Source organism: Macrobrachium rosenbergii, chromosome 19, assembly GCF_040412425.1.
Source record: "Macrobrachium rosenbergii isolate ZJJX-2024 chromosome 19, ASM4041242v1, whole genome shotgun sequence".
Taxonomy (NCBI): Eukaryota; Metazoa; Arthropoda; class Malacostraca; order Decapoda; family Palaemonidae; genus Macrobrachium; species Macrobrachium rosenbergii.
This window is the reverse complement of record NC_089759.1, coordinates 31,255,976-31,275,557: the sequence shown is the minus strand read 5'-3', so window position 1 is coordinate 31,275,557 and position 19,582 is coordinate 31,255,976. Positions and strand designations below refer to the sequence as shown.

Below are 19,582 nucleotides of genomic sequence, written 5' to 3'. Positions count from 1 at the left end.
AATCCCTCAAGGTCGTTTGTAACCACTTGCTAACCATTAACTCGAGTTGGTATAGCTCGCGGCAGAAGAAGAAATTTTCTTAGCTTTCTTGTTTAATATGGTTTTTCACATTTTTGTTGTTGTGTGTAAGTGTATTTCTTTGTCTCTTTCCCTACTCTCAAATCAGTTTATCAATATACACACACATATTATATATATATATATATATATATATATATATATATATATATATATATATATATATATATATATATATATATATATATCCCTAAAGCAATTTCTTCGTTCTTGCAGGCTGTCTATTTATTAAAAAAATGAAAAATGTCCTTGAATGTAATTTTTTCCCTTTTTAATTTTCGTTCATTAGACCCTGAGAGTTATCTCGCATTTTTTATTTCCCCATCTATTTCTTCATTTCCCAAGGAATCCTCGTATAATTTCATCTTTCTTTTTCTTCTGCCATGGCTGGAAACTTATCCTACATAATTCATCTCTTCGTCTGTTTATCTATCAACACATTCATTTTTCCCTTTGTTTGCAGATGTTTTGCTTGTCATTCTGTGCACTTGTCTGGGCGCTTATTTACGTATTCATAGATTTTTTTACGAACACATTGCGTGCTGATTTTTTTTTTTTCTACCTCTGAACTTAATAAACTCTGAATGAAGGTCTGAATTTGAAAATCTACTATTAACAGTTCGAGCTTAGGCTTGCGTAAAGTACTCGTGTTTCATATTTCTTCAAAAACAACATTTATACCCGATACGCATTAACTATTAATGCATGTATGTATGTACCCAACCCCGTCTACATTAGATAATAATGCTGCATACAATAAATAAACTCGTAGAGCTCGACTATAGTACCACCCACCGAATCACCGTCGAATAAGAACTTTTTATGGAAGTACGCCGTCATATTAAATCAAACAGTTTCTAATGACGAAATTTAGGAATCACTTATTCCAAACGCCTTCATAACACGCTGTGACACACTGGCGCATGAAGCGAACGCTAAGATTTGCTTTCAAGGTTCAGTAACCTCACTTATGCTTGAGTTCAAGGACTACCCTTCCTGTTTGTTTATTTATTTATTTACCCATTTATCTATTTATTTATTTCATGCCGGCTAGAGAGTGATGAGGTTAGGATTGGTGTTTTATGGTGTCGAAGTTCGTCGTTTTAACGTTCCAGCCATTATAGGAATTTGTTTGCTCGATAAGTTTACAGAATTTGACGCAACCATGTGAGGAGCGTACATAAAGTATTGATGATTAATCTATAGGCCGTTATTGCAGTATTTTTACCTCGTAATGACCCGTTTAAATATGCTCATATGTCCGACCAAATGATTTTCTAACAAAAATAAAAAAATATATTGACTTGCATGTCCCTGTGATTCACTTTCGAAATGACTTTTCATGTACCAACGAATCAAAGTTATTTTTCAGACCTTTCCCGTAGTGTCTGCACAAAAAAATGGGAATTTAAAAAGTATAATATGTTGTTGTTCCTAATGTAACCATTAATCTTCTCACGTGGCTTACTGACAGGATTAGACATTTCTAAGCATTTGTCAGAAACTACTTGTTTTATGAAGCAAACAGAATATCGTTGGTCTGCTGTAAATCAGTGCCGATGCAGAATTATGCTGCTTATATTTTTCCTCTTCTTAATCACTGCCATCAACTTCTGTTTTCACAAGGCTGGGAAACAATAAAATTATAGAAAAATACAGGCTGACAAAACACCATAAGTTGTTAGAATGGTAAATATGTGCAAAACCCGTCACTCTTAATGAATTTAGCGTTTCAGTTTTGCGTAGATTTTCTTGCCATTATACGAAATATCAACACTGATTCATAATTTGAGCTTTGATAACACAATTTAGAACACTACTGACATTGGCAAATATCCCCACGAGTACCCGTTGACATTCTGTGAGGTCTGGTGTTGGTAGTCATGCTGATGAGGATGTGTCCATTATCGGGGAAAAGTTAATGATTTTCTTTTAAAACTTTAATTAAGCAGCTATACAAGCCTTAGTAGACAAATGCTACCGTTTACATACTGTAGTATTATCTAGAGCGAGGTCTAGAGAGTACATATACTCTCTAGACCTTGATCTAGAGATTATAAAAATTGGCAACACTGCGTTGTCCCGTTTGAGCACACACACACTGCATTATAAATGAAGCTAATTATTTCGTATCCTTCTTTGTAGTGTTATGGGTATTTTAGTGTTAACTTTCCCTAACATGGCCCACAGTAATTTTTGTACACCTTTGTGAAGTGCTGTTTAGAATATTTTTATTCAATGACTTGGTCTGCTTATATTTCTCATTGACATTATAAAATAGGATGGAAACGCTTTAAAATACTTTTCAGTAGTAAGTGTCATGGACCTTTCACAGTTCTCAAATAAGAGGCAAATAAATGATCTTTAGCCCTTTACTTTCTTAAATCACATATTCAAGTTTACCTCAGACTCAAGTATTTGTTTATTAGCTTTTAGTCTCTAGCGTCGCTATTTCTGCTAGTCTCGTCGTCTCACAGGATTTTTGTTGGTCAATCTTGCGCGACTTTAGAAATTCATACCATACCGCAGATCGCCCTTTCCCCATACTTGATTTAGAAAACTGTTATGTTATGCCTCTGTGTAATACACCCAAATAAGTTACGGCCATCAGTGCTCATTAAAACTAACAACCTCATATATAATTAATGTTTATCTAACGGATCCCAAGTACTTATATACACGTGGAAGTAACTAAGCATATACACAAATGCATACACAACTTCAGGGACATTATTAAGCGGCATGCATGTTGGATGTTAAAAGAAAAATAATTGACTGTTTGGCTTATGCGTGCAGAAGAGCCAGTACTAATGGCTTTCCTTATATTGCTGAAGTTTTGATTCATAATACCCTTAGACTATATATATATATATATATATATATATATATATATATGTATATATATATATGTATGTATATATACACACATATATATTATATATATGTATATATATATTATATATATATATATATATATTTCTGACTCACATCAGGATCGAATCCAGTCTTTCAATTGAAAGTCAAGGGCGCTGCCCACTGGGCCATACAAGTCATAAAAAGAAGTTGGAACCAAAGACCTGGGTTCGATCCTGATGTGAGTCAGATATTTATTTCTGTTCCACACGTGATTGTGTGTTGATTATTTATATATATAATTATATATATATATATATATATATATATATATATATATATATATATATATATATATATATATATATATATATATATATATATATATATATGATGTTTCATAAGGCATTTATTTTCTTGGAAAGCATTATAACGCGAAAGAATTATATTGTTGTTTCTTAAATCAGCTGCAGTTCGATTCAGTTACCAATTCATGAGATTCCTTGCTTACCGCAATTACGATATTATAAAGATACTGAGTGATACTTCTGTCCAATTGTCATTCAGTATATGAGACTGTGCCATAGACACTGTTATATTATAAAAAAAATATCACTGAATGAATTGCATAAAAATAGGAAGGAGATTATTGATAGTATATGTGAAAATGATAAACAAATTGAACTACAAGGAATACCATTTTTACATACTTCAGTCATCATTTGTCTCTCAGCCAGTAGCTCTAGTTGCTTTCAAGTCTCATTGAGACCCATTCCTGGTTGCAGTGTAAAAGTGGTTGGTTCTCTTTTATGATCATTTAATATCTTAATGCACTTAGATGTTAAATTACATAATTCGTGAAGATTTTTTGTTGGGCATCAACTCTGCAGAAAGGAAATTAATGTAAGATGACAATTATATGCAGTTAACCAATGAGTTAACGAGACTTAAATGGAGGCCATATACACTAGTACATATACATGCATATATATATATATATATATATATATATATATATATATATATATATATAAACACATATATATATATATACATATATATACTGTATATATATATATATATATATATATATATATATATATATATATATATATATATATATATATATATATATATGTGTGTGTGTGTGTGTGTGTGTGTGTGAGTGTGTGTGTGTATACAAAACTTCATGCATTGGCAAGGCTAAAACTTTCGATAAGTAGCCCGGAATTGCTCATATTATATATGAAATGATTTCCCACTGCGTTTATAGCAGTCCGAGGTGAATGCTTTGGAAAAAGCACTCAATATGAATAGTGTGTTCAATCGTTTAGTAATGTAACTAACATATAAATGACTCTGGTTTACTAAGTAATGATATGATCATAAAAATGAAAATTTCATCTTTTCATTTCTAGTCGTTTTTTTAAATCATTGTTAACATAACTAGAAACAAGGATGTCGAGAGGTCATCCCCACATGGGAACGAACAATGACCCTGGTCCTATTGTGAATGACTACCCACACCCAAAACTGGAGATGTCGTCTTTGTGAACAAATACATTGTCTGTCAGAGTTCCCTTGAGTAAAAAATAAGGGGAAATGGTAAGACTTCTGTCTCCATGCACTTACACTTTAATTGCCGCCAGTTGCAATATATGAACAATTCACTAACATTCTTTTCATGCAAAGTTGAGAAAGTGCAATCATGAAAGGTCAGGCCATTATCAAACTGAAATTTATGCCTTGCAAAATGTAAAGCACAGCAGCAGGTTCCTCGGGGAAATATTGCGTGTGTGGATGAGCATACAATAATGGTAGGCACAGCCGTTTGATATTGGAATAGACATAAACGCATGCAAACTTTCACAAATATATATACATATATATAAAATATATAGAGACCTTGAACAATATGCTTTTAAACGGACAAACATTTGTCTGTAACTTTGCTATGTAACTTTTCAGACAAGTATATTCAATGGTTGACCTCTATTGTTTTCTAGGAAGCAACAAATTGTTAGTTCACGATACACCTCCTTTATGTTACACCGGCGTCAGTAACCTAGGTGTTGCGATGCCAGTTTTAATAACCATAAATAAATTATGTTACATGATATAAGTCTAACGCCATTTGTTGACCAACCATTTGACTATAGGTGGAAGGCTAGAGAGGACGTTCATTCTTCTCCAGTCCTATCCTAGATAAACAAAAAGATTCTTTACAGAGAGACAGGGGCGATCATGCAATAACCACATTTGGCCATCAACACGTAACTTGTTGCAAAATGTGGCAGCAAAATGCTAAAAAAAATTCCAGAAAATCTCACCTTAATAGTTAACGAGTTTACTCTTCCATCTTAGAAATCAGAAAAAAGTGACAGTAACCTAACCTTAACATAGTAAGATGGTCAGGACTGCGTTTAATGCCAACATCGTTTGCGCCCTAACACTTCTGTTAACAGGTAAAAAAAAGAGACGAAAGTGCTTTAAGGCATTATTTAATGATTTCTTGTTGCTCTTTCTCTCGTGGCCAAGAAAATGCGGTCGCTGGAAATCGGAGAACTGAACGGTTACTTCATAATAACGTAGAACTATCACCATTAGCCTATAAAGTTCCCATTTAAATAGGCATCATTTTCTACAGTGACCTGCGACTTTCGAAAATCATTAACGGGTTAATGGTGTTGACGATGAAGGAAATAATAAGTTTTACACAAATTCCTGCGGAAAGATATATATATATATATATATATATATATATATATATATATATATATATATATATATATATATATATATATATATATATATATATATATATATATATATATATATATATATATATATATATATACGTGTGTGTGAGTGTATGCAGACTCACGCACACACACACGCAGATTTTGAAGTGCGATGATTAATAGACTTGCAGGAGCCTTGTCATAGAATTGCTCATTTAAGAAAATAGTTGTTGTGGTTCTCTTAGTATAATTATTGCTGTTGTCCACCTTCTTTATTGCTTTAGTAAATTGGACAATGTTCATTAATTATTATTATTATTATTATTATTATTATTATTATTATTATTATTATAATAAATGAAATGTTTGTGACTGAAGCAGCTTAAATTTGATATTCTCCTTATTCTACTCGAACATAGCTATGTATAATTCTCTGTACTATCAGTTTTCCATAAGCAATGTATTTTCTCTAATTACAAATTGGTTTTTACAATCATTACTTCTTAAACCTTCTAGTGACAGGATTATTTGCCGTAGTGTCACACATCAAGGTCATGTTTGTAAAGACTATCTGTTTTTTATGTATTCAGCTTATTTTCTTTACATTTTTCTTTATTTATTTTTATTGATTTATTTTATTTGTTTATTTATTTAATTTATCTGTTTTCCGAATAACTGGTGTCCTCTTTACCTTTTGTCACTGTCTTCGAATGAACACTATATTCTTTAGAACACCATATTCTTTAGAAGCTTGAATATCATGTCAATGGCTTGTTCCATATGAAGAGGGTTCATCCTCTGAATAATAAGAATAATGATAATTATCTAACAATAAGCCTTTTCCCCCTAGCAGTGGCTTCATGTGGCTCCAGAATGAATCGTGAATGAGCAGCCTATGTATAAACTTTATATATTCCACATAAGGCTCATCAACAAAACGAGCTCTTGCACATGCAATGAACCATTTACCATTTTCTTTCGCGCACTGTCATGCCATCTATCCAATACTTTCTAGGTTTTTATCTCCTCTCCTTCCTAACAGTTTTGAAATATATTTTCTTTTCATCACTTTATCCTCTTCCATTCTTTCCTTACTATTGTGGTCACATACGTGTGTGTACATATATGTACCTATTTTACTGTTATAGCTTAATCTAACTATACCACAACACAGAATGTACGTTAATTACAGCACTGGATCTCATATAACAAAATACATTGGGAGACACTTTACGCAGCAATGGACAACTGTATTTTATTTGGCTTTCAGCACAATACACACATGGCGGTTGATCCTGCTGGCGAAATATCTTTGTATCACCACAAGCCTTCAGTGCATTTTATTATATGGATTCGAACCGTTGGTACACCTGTTTACAACATCCCTGGGGTAGTCTGCCTGCTGTATTGTTTACTATGGTCCCATTTCTCCTAGGTATGGATTTTTTTTTTTTTTTTTTTTGCAAAGCGGTTTTACACAAGGTTATGTAGTGATATGATTCGTCTATTGATGAATATCACTCGTGTAGTTATTTTCTGGTTCTTTCATATATTTCTGATAACCTCATCAAGAGTTTTAAGTTTCTCTACCAAAATTGATTGTTTGTTCTCATTTTTCGTCTACCTTATTTTCCTGCACTTGAAACCCGTACCATTAAATGATACGAAATTCAGATCATTAGATCCCATTATATACAACAATTAGGTGAACAGAATAGAAAGAAGTATATTGTTATCCCATATGACAATTATCATGTCCCCTAGATATAAACCTTTTTTACCTTTATTCCTCTCGGCCAAATATCATTATCCAAATTTAAGATGTCCTAATAATACACTCAGCTTTAATACTCAAAATTTGCTGCTGGATGTGACAGTGTGACAACTGAGTACAACCTTTTGCTAGAATACCTTTCTTTTTGAAGAAGTAGCTATGACCAGCTCAGAACCAAACTGAACTATCACTGGAGGGTTTAGGGGCTCCCCGGCAAGCACCGTTGAACGTTGGTTGTTTCTTAAATACCTTTTGATATGAATGTCTCTAATTATTTGCGATTGCTAATCAAAATGAATCATATTAAGTCAAGGAAAATGACGTTGAATTTAAAAGAGTATTTGGGTTTTATCTTTTATGACAAAAGGAAGTATCTGTATTTGATACTTACACACACACACACACATATATGTATATATACATATACATACATACATACATATATATATATATATATATATATATATATATATATATATATATATATATATATATATATATATATGCTGATGCAGTAATCATGGCTAGTTTCGGACTTTTATCCACGAATCGTTTATTTGTTAAACGCATCGTGAAAATTTATTTGATTTTAATAGTCGGTAGCTTTGTGCATTGTCTTTGATATCCATATTAACATTATGAGTTCCCCTTGCTTCGTTATCTTGTTATTGCTTGCCAGGTAAGAATAATGACCAAACTTTCACTTAATTACCAAGCGTTTGCCTAGTAATAGGTTCCGTTTTGGTGATAATGCTGAGATAATATTGTAACCTCAGACAGAAAAGTAATCATTATGTTTTGTATTCATCAGGGTTTTATTGTTGCTGGCTCTTCATTACACGAGGAATCTCGAAAGTGTTGCCTTGCCTTAGAATGCGATTTGTGTCAAACGATTAGGGCTTAAGGTTAAATCCAAATCTGGAGCAAGATATGGCAATGAAGTTTCAGAAAGAGAACAAGCGATTTATCCCTTTATCAAATTTTCAGAGGGACCCTGAGCTGAATTTGGATGGAGAATGTTATTGACGTTGGTTCAAGAATTCGCTCTTTAATTATTCTCCATGCTCATATTCTATTGTGAGCTTAGGAAACGAATAGTGAAAGGACATAATGATAATTAATTAAAGTTCACCTTGCTATTCAGTATAAATAAATGCTATTGCAAATAAAATCAACAATGACAAAGCAGATAATAAGCCCTGCAGTAAAAATAGTTCATCAGTGTTGTACGCTCACTAAGCTCGCAGTAATTCGTTCTGCTGATAATAAAAGAGATATTTGATGATATAGCATTTTATTTTCACATAATTTACCGTTCATATGCATTCTCACACATTAAAGTTTTTGGCAATCCATAAAGAAAGAAAGTAGGGAATCAGTTATATTAAACTGAGCGCTGGATAGCAGAGGAAAGACGAACATTACAATTCAGCTAGACGAACGTTTTCCCTTTAATTATATCCCTTCTTAGGGGGACATCTGGGTACTTGGGCTCTCCTTCATAGGTGACGTCAGCCACATAACCCGAGTCCCCGTTGACGGTGTAAGACACCTTCTGGGTTCGGGAGTCTGGGAGGCGGATGACGTAAGAGCCCTGGATGGCGTCTCCGTCTCTGGTTTCACCGTGGCCGTAGTTATTCCCGCCCTCGGCATCGTCCACGGCGTATTTGAAGCTGTACTTCGCTGGCCCCTGGAAAAGTGATTTAGAAAAGAACAATTTGTTTGGGTATGGTAATATAATAATAATAATAATAATCATCATCATCATCATCATCATCATCACCATCATCATCATCATGAAACAGTGGTAAATGGTGTCTTTCGTAGACTTTAATGATTTTTCAATTCTTGTAATGTGAAGTTTCGACAAATACAGCGTGTAATGAGACTCCATTTTAACGTAAATTAATAATTTTTTCTGTTCAAAGTAAAGCACAGAGCTAATGACAACCTTACCGCAACAATGTAAGCTTCATTCATCTACATTACGGTAAACAACAATTTTAACTTCATTTTTGTGGTCTCATTTTCATCAACAGATGGATGATGATTGCGGGTAAAATGTACGAAAAATCACTCACTTGTTATCTCATAAATCAATCGTTTAAAAAAAAATGGCCTAAAGAACCAAGTAAGATAAAGAAATGGTTATTTTAAAAAGTGCATTCTTACCTGCGGTTCATCATCGGCAGGAACATATGAGCCTACGACCACACTGACGGCAAGAGTCAAAATGACAACCTGTAAAAAATTAACAAACGTGATGGTAAGATTCGCGTCTTATCCCTAAATGACATTGCAGCGGCTGATTTTTCTCACCACTAACGAGGTTATATTTTTAGACCAGGGTTTTTCTCTTATACAGTTGTAACTACATTTTTTTGCAGTAGAGGCGTTTGAAATCATGTGATCAGATTGCAATACCTGGAGCATAGCAGTTATGCAGCACTGAAGTGCTTTATATATGAAGAAGTCGTAAAGAGTGTTGTATTGTAACTGTAGTCGACATTACAGGAAGGAATCTTAATTGCTGCTCAACCACATGATTTACTTGTAAATCAGAAGAACTTTTATGGGCATCATTAAATCTTGACCGCAAAATCATGAATAGGATTTTTAAAACGGTAAAAAATAAATAAGTAACAATGAAAGAAATAAGGATTATTACAATTTTAACAATAGGAGATCCTGGGCTGTACGAAAAGTGAAGGGGGTTAGAATCCACTACTGTTAACATGTGTCAACCAAAAATTGAAAGTACAGCTCTCAGCTGTTAACTATACTTTCATTCTCTAAATGGGTGGTTGAAAGTTACTTCACAAAGACCACTGAACGCCCCAGGAATCATTCCTAACATTCCATTGTGCAGAAAAACACCTATGAATCAAATGTAGTTGTTGACTACTCTGGCAAATATTCCCGACTCTTGATACCTTAAGAGCCATGTTGTAGGACGTTCTTGAAGAGGGTCGGAACTGATGTTGTGAAGACGGTAGAGACGTTATTTATAGCTGAAGAGACATCGCGGTTTCTTGCCGGGGAGGTCAAGAGTGCGGTTAGTGGTCAGGCCAAAATTGCTTTTGGTTAGCTGAAAGCATGACTTCCTCGGAATAATGAATGGTGGAAAAAGTATAAGGGTTATTTTTTTTAAACTGTTGATGAACTCACTTCTTACCATTTTTTTTTTTTTTTGGTCTGCTTGCAGCACTCCGTCTTACATTTCATATAAATCATGGTTACTTTCATCCATTGCTAGAATCTTGAGAGAAGATGGTGTTGAATAGGATTATTGGTATATTTGGGAGAGACTGTACTGTAGATAATCTCCCTGATACAAATAGGTTATATTGTGCTGAAAAGGGAAAATTAAAACGTAAATTATATATATATATATATATATATATATATATATATATATATATATATATGTATAAATAAATAGATAAATAGATAGATAGATAGACAGAGAGATAGATAGATAGATAGTTACAATGACCTCTTAAATTTTCATAGCCGTATGCTTTAACTTACAGTCACTCCAACCCATCGCGTGTGAGTCCGAATCTCACCACTGGAATTAAGGTTTCTTTTGTTGCTCTTCATCTCGGATTCAAGATTTTGTACCGATGAGTAATGTCCAATTAGATTTAAGAAAATCATCGAGAAGTTGAGAGGTCATTTTGGCTATTATATATATATATATATATATATATATATATATATATATATATATATATATATATATATATATATATATATATATATATATATATATATATATATATATATATACGAGGTTGATGGCGTGCGCTGTGCTGCGCTGGAACCCTGTGCTGCCCGTCATATCTCCCCTATCCTCCCGATCCCCTACCAGCCCCGCCCCCATCCGGAGCGGACAAACAGGTTCGCAGGAGGAGGGTGGATGTGTCTCCCCTACCCTCCCAATCCCCTACCCACCCCTGCCCACCACCCCCTCAAGGGCGGACAAACAAGAAAGAGCCACTGATTTCATTATATACATATATATATGTGTGTGTGTGTGCGTGTGTATGTATAAGAACCTTGGTTCGATCCCATCAACCAGCCACCAGTTGAGCCAGCTATATGCAACCGGTTAGCTTAGGCCAAGATAAGTCACAGGAACCGCAAGGTTATACCCTTCTGGCATCCCCACTTACAGAGAGAAAAATTAATGTGTGAAAAAATGTATTTTACATTATAAATATATTTTATATATATATGTGTGTGTATATAAATATTATATTGTAAATATATATATATATATATATATATATATATATATATATATATATATATATATATATATATATATATGTGTGTGTGTGTATGTATGTATGTATGTATGTACATATTACTGTGTGGTTTTATGCCTCCCTGTACTTGTTTGAGATCGTATATATCGGTATTATTGTTTCATCTCCCTTTTAAAGATTAACCCTACTCTTGCTCTTTTTTATTCTTGCTTGTGCATGTGCTTGAATGTGAATGCGTGTCCAGACTTCTTTAAATATATATAAGATCTAAGAAATATCAGAATGATGGTGATTTCTACCATGAATTTGATGTGCTTAATTATTTCCTTATTCCTGGTGTGAACTGGAAGGCGGGGCAACGCACTTGCATGACCGTCTGTTTCTATGGAGATTTTCCATTCTACATTTGTTTTACACAGAGGTTATTCGAAAGCCTTTTCGTATTCCATTTATCAACTGTCACATATAAACTTGTATCCTTTTCTACTTTACTGAGGCGTCTTCTGTCAGGATTGTTCATAAGCAATATCCGGGATATTGCCTTCCAAGGTGTGCCTGCAAACGCGTCTTCTTGTGTAAAATTTGGAAGCTTCCGAGTCGGTCTCAGACCGTCATTTCTCCAGCCACCATAAGCTCTCTCTTTCCGAGGTTACACTGATGCATGATGGGAGATCTTTACTAAGATATGGGTGTTTCATTACCTGAGGGGAGAGAATAAAGTGATGTTTTTGGGTCCTCAGACAATTTTCTTTCTTTTTAGTTTTCTGTAAAAGAAAACTATTGTGCCGGCTTTGTCTTTCCTTCCGCACTTTTTCTGTCCGCACTTTTTCTGTCCGCCCTCAGATCTTGAAAACTACTGAGGCTAGAGGGCTGCAGATTGTTATGTTGATCATCCACCCTCCAATCATCAAACATACCAAATTGCAGCCCTCTACCCTTAGTAGTTTTTATTTTACTCAAGGTTGAAGTTAGCCATGATCGTGCTTCTGGCAACGATATAGGATAGGCCACCACCGGGCCTTGGTTAAAGTTTCATGGATCCCGGCTCATACAGCATTATACCGAGACCACCGAAAGATAGATCTATTTTCGGTGGCCTTGATTATACGCCGTAGCGGCTGTACAGAAAATAGATTGCGCCGAAGAAGCTTCGACGTATTGTTTATTTGTTTACTTGTAACTTATTTTCAGTAAGAAGGTCAAAGAACGTCCCATCTTTCTATTCCTCACGTTATATTTTAGAATGAGGTTGCTTGCTCAGTCTCAGCTCCACCCTGACAGTGAACCGCTACAGTTGGTCAACAGGCAGATTCTTAATTCACGGCCTAGGTCAAAAGAAGCCTAGTCAAGGGGGAGTGTGACCTTTGTACAAACGACAGTAGGGCAGAAAACAGAGAGAGAGAGAGAGAGAGAGAGAGAGAGAGAGAGAGAGAGAGAGAGAGAGAGAGAGAGAGAGAGTTGATTCACTGAATCCAAAGTGTAGTATCATTGAACCCAAAGGCTCTGAAAAGAACATACCTATTTCACACCTTTCTTTCATGGGATTCGACCTTATGTTCTTTTGTATGAGAGGCGAGTGTCTCAACCACTAGAACATAAGACGCATTAATGTATATAATAAAAGTAAGTACCAATATTCTTTCACTGTCCGTGTCATGAAATTTCAAAAAATTAAATTCTCCAACATCCTTATCCGTTGGAGATATTATTACTGTTACAAAATAATGTGTGATTTTCCGAACGTTTGTAAAACCACCTTTCAGCCGAGCAAAGAAACCAATAATTCTTTAATGAGTCAAAAACGTCTTTACCGCGGACATAAATACGCTCGAAATGTGCAATGCAATGTAACAGTGCGGTCAAAGAGTTTCATATTTTTGTATTTCCTTCCATTTTTGTAATGAGTTTAAAGTGTACAGATCTTTAGTTTTGTCTAATGGAACACATTTGTGCTAAAGAAACAATATCAAGCACATCCTATAACTTACACGCGTCCAATTGCACCATAAGATTAGTTAAAAAAATCGTAGCGTCCTCAAATTTATTAGAGAAATGTAATGAAAGACAAATAAAAACCACGTCTTAGTAACTGAGAGATTTAAAGACTTGTTCATTTGTTCCTTCTAACCTCAGTGGGATTACACCTAAATGAGAGATGATTCCCCGAAAATAAATATTCAGTGACTCTTACTGCCACTCAGTGCAACATGTCATAAACACACTTCGACAACTTATCGCACACATATCACAAACATGTCAAAGACTTTCGTTATCCTTAAGCAGCAAGTGCCAAAGATCCGTTCTCTGCTTACAGATGTTGACTTATTTTCTCCCTATTTGAAATATGTATGCGATAAGTTGCCGACGTGTGATTATGGCGTGTTATATTGTAGTGTGGACGCACCGTGACTTAAAAAAAATTCAATAAACTTATGATTATTATACATACTAGTCCCTCTCTCTCTCTCTCTCTCTCTCTCTCTCTCTCTCTGTTTGCTACTTTATCCAAAGATATTGTGTAGAACTTTTGATGGATGTCATTAGGAGTATTGAGAGAGAAAAAGGTTATAAGCCAAGATGAGTTTATTAGATTCTTAGATGCAGCCAGGTCGAGATGCAGACCCAAGAATCCTTTTGTTTTATTTCTTCTAACTTCAAGAATGAAGAGAAACGCACCATGACCTTACATTCTGCGCACAATATAACAGGAATTAAGTCAGCCAACAAAGCTGAATTAGAACTGTGTCCACTCAAATTATCCATTTATTTTACAGGAAACCCCAACAACGAATACTTTTTTTTTTTTTTGGAGGGACGGTTTCAATACAACCGTATTGACATGTTTTTTGTTTTGTCAATTAATTCATAGGTTATCATGAACACTTCAAAGATTCTCCATCATGTTCCTTGGTAGCTAAATTTCATATGTTAAATCTTTATAAGAATGCGCTTTTCCAGGTTAATACGTTTCTTTCCTGAAACCTGTTAGTTTAGCGAAACATTCCCAATGATATATGTGCTCTCTCCTCTAAATCATAACTTTATTATGCAGATCATGCATTACTAAAAGAGTCAGATTTTGCAAATCTGTTGAATTGATCTTAAGGGTCACCAGCTTTATTCTGCTTGGTTCGGCTTCCCAACATATCTCTGATCACAGTTACCTTTGGATAAGGTTCACAGCTTCTGGCAAACTCTAAAATTCCAATATTTCTTGTGATCAAGAAATCTTCATGCATGTAATACGGTAAACCATGATTACAGTACACTTAATAACCTTGAAAAGAACAAAAAATTGTTGTTGACATCAATGAGGTAAAAATCAACATGAACTGACTACAAATCTTGCTTCCAAAATGTGTGGCTCAAAATGCATATAGAATTTTTCAGGTATGTTCTGCCTTTTACCTACAGAATTACACGAACAGACTTACAAGGATTTCAATTCCACACATATGATTTGAATTCCATTTCAGTAATAGTAAGTTATTTAGATTTATAAACTGAAGTGTTACATACCATGAACATGGCATATAACTGTGCGCAAAGTATAATGCTTTCTTCACCAGTGCATCATAGAAATGGGTCCTAATGTGCATACACCTTTAAAACCGTCTGTGTGAATTATTGTTTAATAACAGATTTCTGAAATGATAAAATTAGCATCCTATTTAGATATTTAACCAAGTAAATTGTGAGTTCACAATAGTTGCTGAGTTTCGGAGTTTTTCAAAACAAAATAATGGAGTGGATACTATGAGGAAAATTTAAAACAAAAAATTTTCAAATGTAAAATAAAGGAAGAAAAAGATAGTTATCACAATATTTCTTTATTCTATCGATGTTTAAATCATTTCCATATATTAACTCTATATACAAGCGAGCAAAAATCATCAGATTATTTCAGAAACCGAGAAAGACAAGAAACTATAAACAGGTTAGACGTCGAAGCTCTGAGTCTGCTGTCGACTACCTAATGTGGAAGACAAGAGAAGCGGTAAGTTTAATTATATCCCTTCTTAGGAGGCACATCCGGGTACCTGGGCTCTCCTTCATAGGTGACGTCAGCCACATAACCCGAGTCCCCGTTGACGGTGTAAGACACCTTCTGGGTGCGGGAGTCTGGAAGCTGGATGACGTAAGAGCCCTGGATGGCGTCTCCGTCTCTGGTTTCACCGTGGACGTAGCTATTCCCGCTGTCAGCATCGGCTACTCCGTATTTGTAGCTGTATTTTGCTGGACCCTGTAATCATTGAGTAAGGAGTTTAAGGGAATGGTCATAATTTTGATGGTGATAATAGTGCGCGTTCACAGTGAAAATGAAATGTCCATGAACTGTTATTCTGAACAGCACGTACACATGTAAATAAATATCTGTATATCGTGACTTTGTACATTTCGAGGATTTTGTACTGCAGTCTAATTTATATCAAGTTTATTCTTGCAACAAACTAAAAGGACATGTCGGCGACGTCTTTCCTAGAAAACCTAACAAGCCCTGCCATTATTAAACCAACATAAATATTTTGGTGTCCCTGTGACCCACTAGAGCTGATATTTTGATTCACAAACAGGTTATTCTAGATTTTTTCAAAGATAATCTTTCCCCCCTAGATCTAAAACCTGTAGAATTTCCCAAGCTTTTCGACAACCTAGCTTCCTTCCCGAAACCTATTTAAAACATTAATGGACAGAGATAATAAAATTTAACAAGAACTAAATATTAATGAGTGATTTACACAGTCCTCGACCCCAGACACCAGAAATCTCCTTCCTCATATATTTCTGTACTACTCTGCTGAAAGACAGAAAAAAAAGTACATCTCAAATCCTTACCTGAGGTTCCTCAACATCAGGTTTGTATTTTTCGCAGAAGACTCCGCTGATGACAAGGACCAAGAAGAAAAGCTGTAGATAAAGACCATAGACAGTTGTTTAGAGGAATATTCTTAGCCGAGTTCTTATCAAAATGTACTTGGCAGTCAGTAAGGTTCCTCAGCTGTGAATATTCACCACCTTCAATATTAGCCGGTCTCGTATATGACTAATTCTTGCCTCCTGTACCTTAATTCGTTTGGAAGGTCAGTCAACTTTTAATGCCAACAGCAAGACCAAATATGTCTTATTATGTTTCTTCAATGCAAAATAATTTTACATAGCCTTTAAAAAAGAAAGAAAAAATCAATGTTAATCTCATTTTAAAAATGTCTTACTAGAAAATTTGATAGCTTACCTTAAAAAGGCAACTTACCCAATTCAACAAAGCCTCTGTACTGTAATCCCATTATAGATTCATCGTATAACTTCAGGCCAAATAACATCTGCATTATTTCCTCAATGCAGACATATATCTCACTAAAAGTCATTCTAATTTCAAAGCCAAATTAACAGAAAAATATTTCTTCGAGAAAATGATCTATTTCTAAAGTCAACTTATTCCTGAAGCCTAACTTTTAACAAAGTATCCTTGGAAAAAGTGAACGCATCTCCACTGTTAATACAACTTACTTTCAAAGCCATGATGTTGATTTGTGCAGACACTGAGGCTGTACTGATGCCACTTCTCCAAGAAGAAGCCTTATATAGCAACGTTCCGCTGAGACTTCATAAGAATGACATCACCATGCGGTTAACAGGACTAGGTCAGTTGGGCTTGGTTAATTAGCAACCGAGCTTTTACCCGCTAATGGTAATTTAGTAACTGCTAAACGAAGCAGTAAAGTCTCAAGCACTCACCATCACTGAACAAAATTCATTTTTCATATGCATTTAGTTTTATTGCTCTTCATTATTACGCTGAAGATGACAGTTACAAGGTAGTGCAACTTTTGTGACGAGAACAAGGTTTCTTTATTTCACTGCTGTTTTTAGAGTAAACCGGATCGTACGCATCTTTACATAGAACATTCATGCATGCTCAGTGTTAATATAAAAGGTGCAGAATGCTTATTATGCTATTTTTTCCTTGTTTCTTTTATTCGTCTTACTGCAATTTTCCAAATTTTATTCATCCTTCCATATACACATGCACTATATATATATATATATATATATATATATATATATATATATATATATATATATATATAAATGTATATATATATGTATATATATATATATATATATACATGTATATATATATATATATATATATATATATATATATATATATTTATATATATAAACTAATAAGCCCTTTTCTCATTAATGATGGTTGAAGTCTACCCACCTTTTTTCTCGTCGAAAGCAACTGCTGTGATGATGCGTAAGCATTGCTGTAAAATATTTAGAGGGCATAAAAAATATATGAATTAAAGATATTCTTTTTCAAGTAATTAATAATGCAGTTAATAATTTTTATGAATTGAGACACACTGTTTGAAGAATTCAAATAATGTGTCCATTTAAACATCTAGATCATATAGATGAAAAGATTGTTGAAACCTCTTCAGGGGGAGCATTTGGCTCGTAATCATTATGTTACCAATGACTAACATCTTTGATTACAATCATATTACTAAGACACGGTTAGACAATCTACAGAATGAACACTTCGATCTCCTATTCAGTATCTTAAGTTAGATGATTCTAACTAGTTTAAAAATTGCTTAACAGTCATCTAAAGGTACCTCTTGGTTAACTGGTCCTGCTTTTCTGTCAGGTTACTGTCTGTAGATAAGAAGCACAAGCTACCAGACATCCCCTAGTACTGTGTACAACTTACTCAGGTGTTGGTGTATTGGAATTTTTTTTTTTTTTTTTTTTTGAGTGATTTTATGAAACATTGAAGCCTTTTTTTTGTCAGATTGATTTGTTTACATTTTAATTCAGAAAATTAATCCTAGTCCATTAAAAGATTTTGTGACATTGCCAGAAACGTATTCATTCGCCTGTTCAACTTTGACTTTCCCATCCACTCAGTTTAACTGAAGTCGATTTAGTCATTAAATCTGTTGATGTTATATTTTGTGTTTGCCTTATGTGTTTCGCTAGGTAATGACCTATCTTATCAGAAAGTTATGACAGTAATTTCTATACGACTATTTCTGATCAAAGACCAAGCTCGAAAACAGAAATTATTTCGTTTTTTTGTTTTTTGTTTTGGTCCGTTTCTGAGCAATGGGTTAGAAGTAGGCAGGAGCCCTTTTCAGACGTCCTATCAGATGCCTTCAAATCTCGTCACATCTAGAATATTCATACTAAAGCTTTTAGTTTCTTCTAAAATCTACTGCTGTTCTCCTCTGAAGATATCATAAAGCATAACTTAACGTTAATACTCCAGATAAAATTCGATATATTGGAGAAGCTGCTATGATAAATAGTAACAGAGTACAGACATTGTTACTTTGGTGGTACAGGAAACTTTATTATCACCCATGGAACTGCTTTTGAGAGAGAGAGAGAGAGAGAGAGAGAGAGAGAGAGAGAGAGAGAGAGAGAGAGAAAGCTATAGATGCTGAGATGCTGCTAGTGGCTGTCCTTTATAGACATTTTGATCTTTCCCATCTTGTCAGTTGACTGATTAATTTTTAGGAGTAAATTTCGTGATTGAGGCTCAGACTGGTTTCGTACATGACTGGATATTTCATTATTGAAGATAGTTTTGGTGGAATGGATTGCTCATCAACTACTGAACATAAATTGATAATAATTCTGAGACAGAATATTTTGAGGCTGTATGTTTTTTGAGAGGAAGAGCGAATTTCAGAGGAGCCAGTTTTTAGCGGGAGAAAGTATTCCTTTTATACGTCAGATCTGGTTGAAAAATGATATTGTTCTGCTTTATAATTATTTTGCACAAATCATTTTTAAACATACACTTACACGCGCGCACGCACACACACACACATGTATGTATGTAT

The 19,582-nt window shown here is 34.4% G+C and overlaps 2 protein-coding genes across 2 annotated transcripts; both read right to left on the bottom strand.

The window, feature by feature from the left end:
* Window positions 1–8,779: 8,779 nt before the first annotated feature.
* LOC136848480 (cuticle protein 19-like) lies at window positions 8,780–10,829 on the bottom strand. Its single transcript, XM_067120757.1, has 3 exons — window positions 10,380–10,829; window positions 9,619–9,687; window positions 8,780–9,136 (listed from the first exon to the last, which is right to left on the bottom strand). The coding sequence occupies exons 1-3, from the start codon at window positions 10,389–10,391 to the stop codon at window positions 8,879–8,881; spliced, it is 339 nt and encodes a 112-aa protein (XP_066976858.1). The 5' UTR covers window positions 10,392–10,829; the 3' UTR covers window positions 8,780–8,878.
* A 4,781-nt stretch (window positions 10,830–15,610) lies between these two features.
* On the bottom strand, window positions 15,611–17,313 carry LOC136848479 (cuticle protein 8-like). Its single transcript, XM_067120756.1, has 3 exons — window positions 17,229–17,313; window positions 16,557–16,628; window positions 15,611–15,963 (listed from the first exon to the last, which is right to left on the bottom strand). Exons 1-3 carry the CDS (start codon window positions 17,238–17,240, stop codon window positions 15,724–15,726), a joined length of 324 nt encoding a protein of 107 aa, XP_066976857.1. The 5' UTR covers window positions 17,241–17,313; the 3' UTR covers window positions 15,611–15,723.
* Between the last annotated feature and the right edge of the window lie 2,269 nt (window positions 17,314–19,582).

Coding starts and splice junctions, on each gene's coding strand:
- LOC136848479 (XM_067120756.1), bottom strand. Junction 15,964..16,556: donor CTGATGTTGAGGAACCTCAG/GTAAGGATTTGA, acceptor CAATGATTACAG/GGTCCAGCAAAATACAGCTA.
- LOC136848480 (XM_067120757.1), bottom strand. Junction 9,137..9,618: donor CTGCCGATGATGAACCGCAG/GTAAGAATGCAC, acceptor TCACTTTTCCAG/GGGCCAGCGAAGTACAGCTT.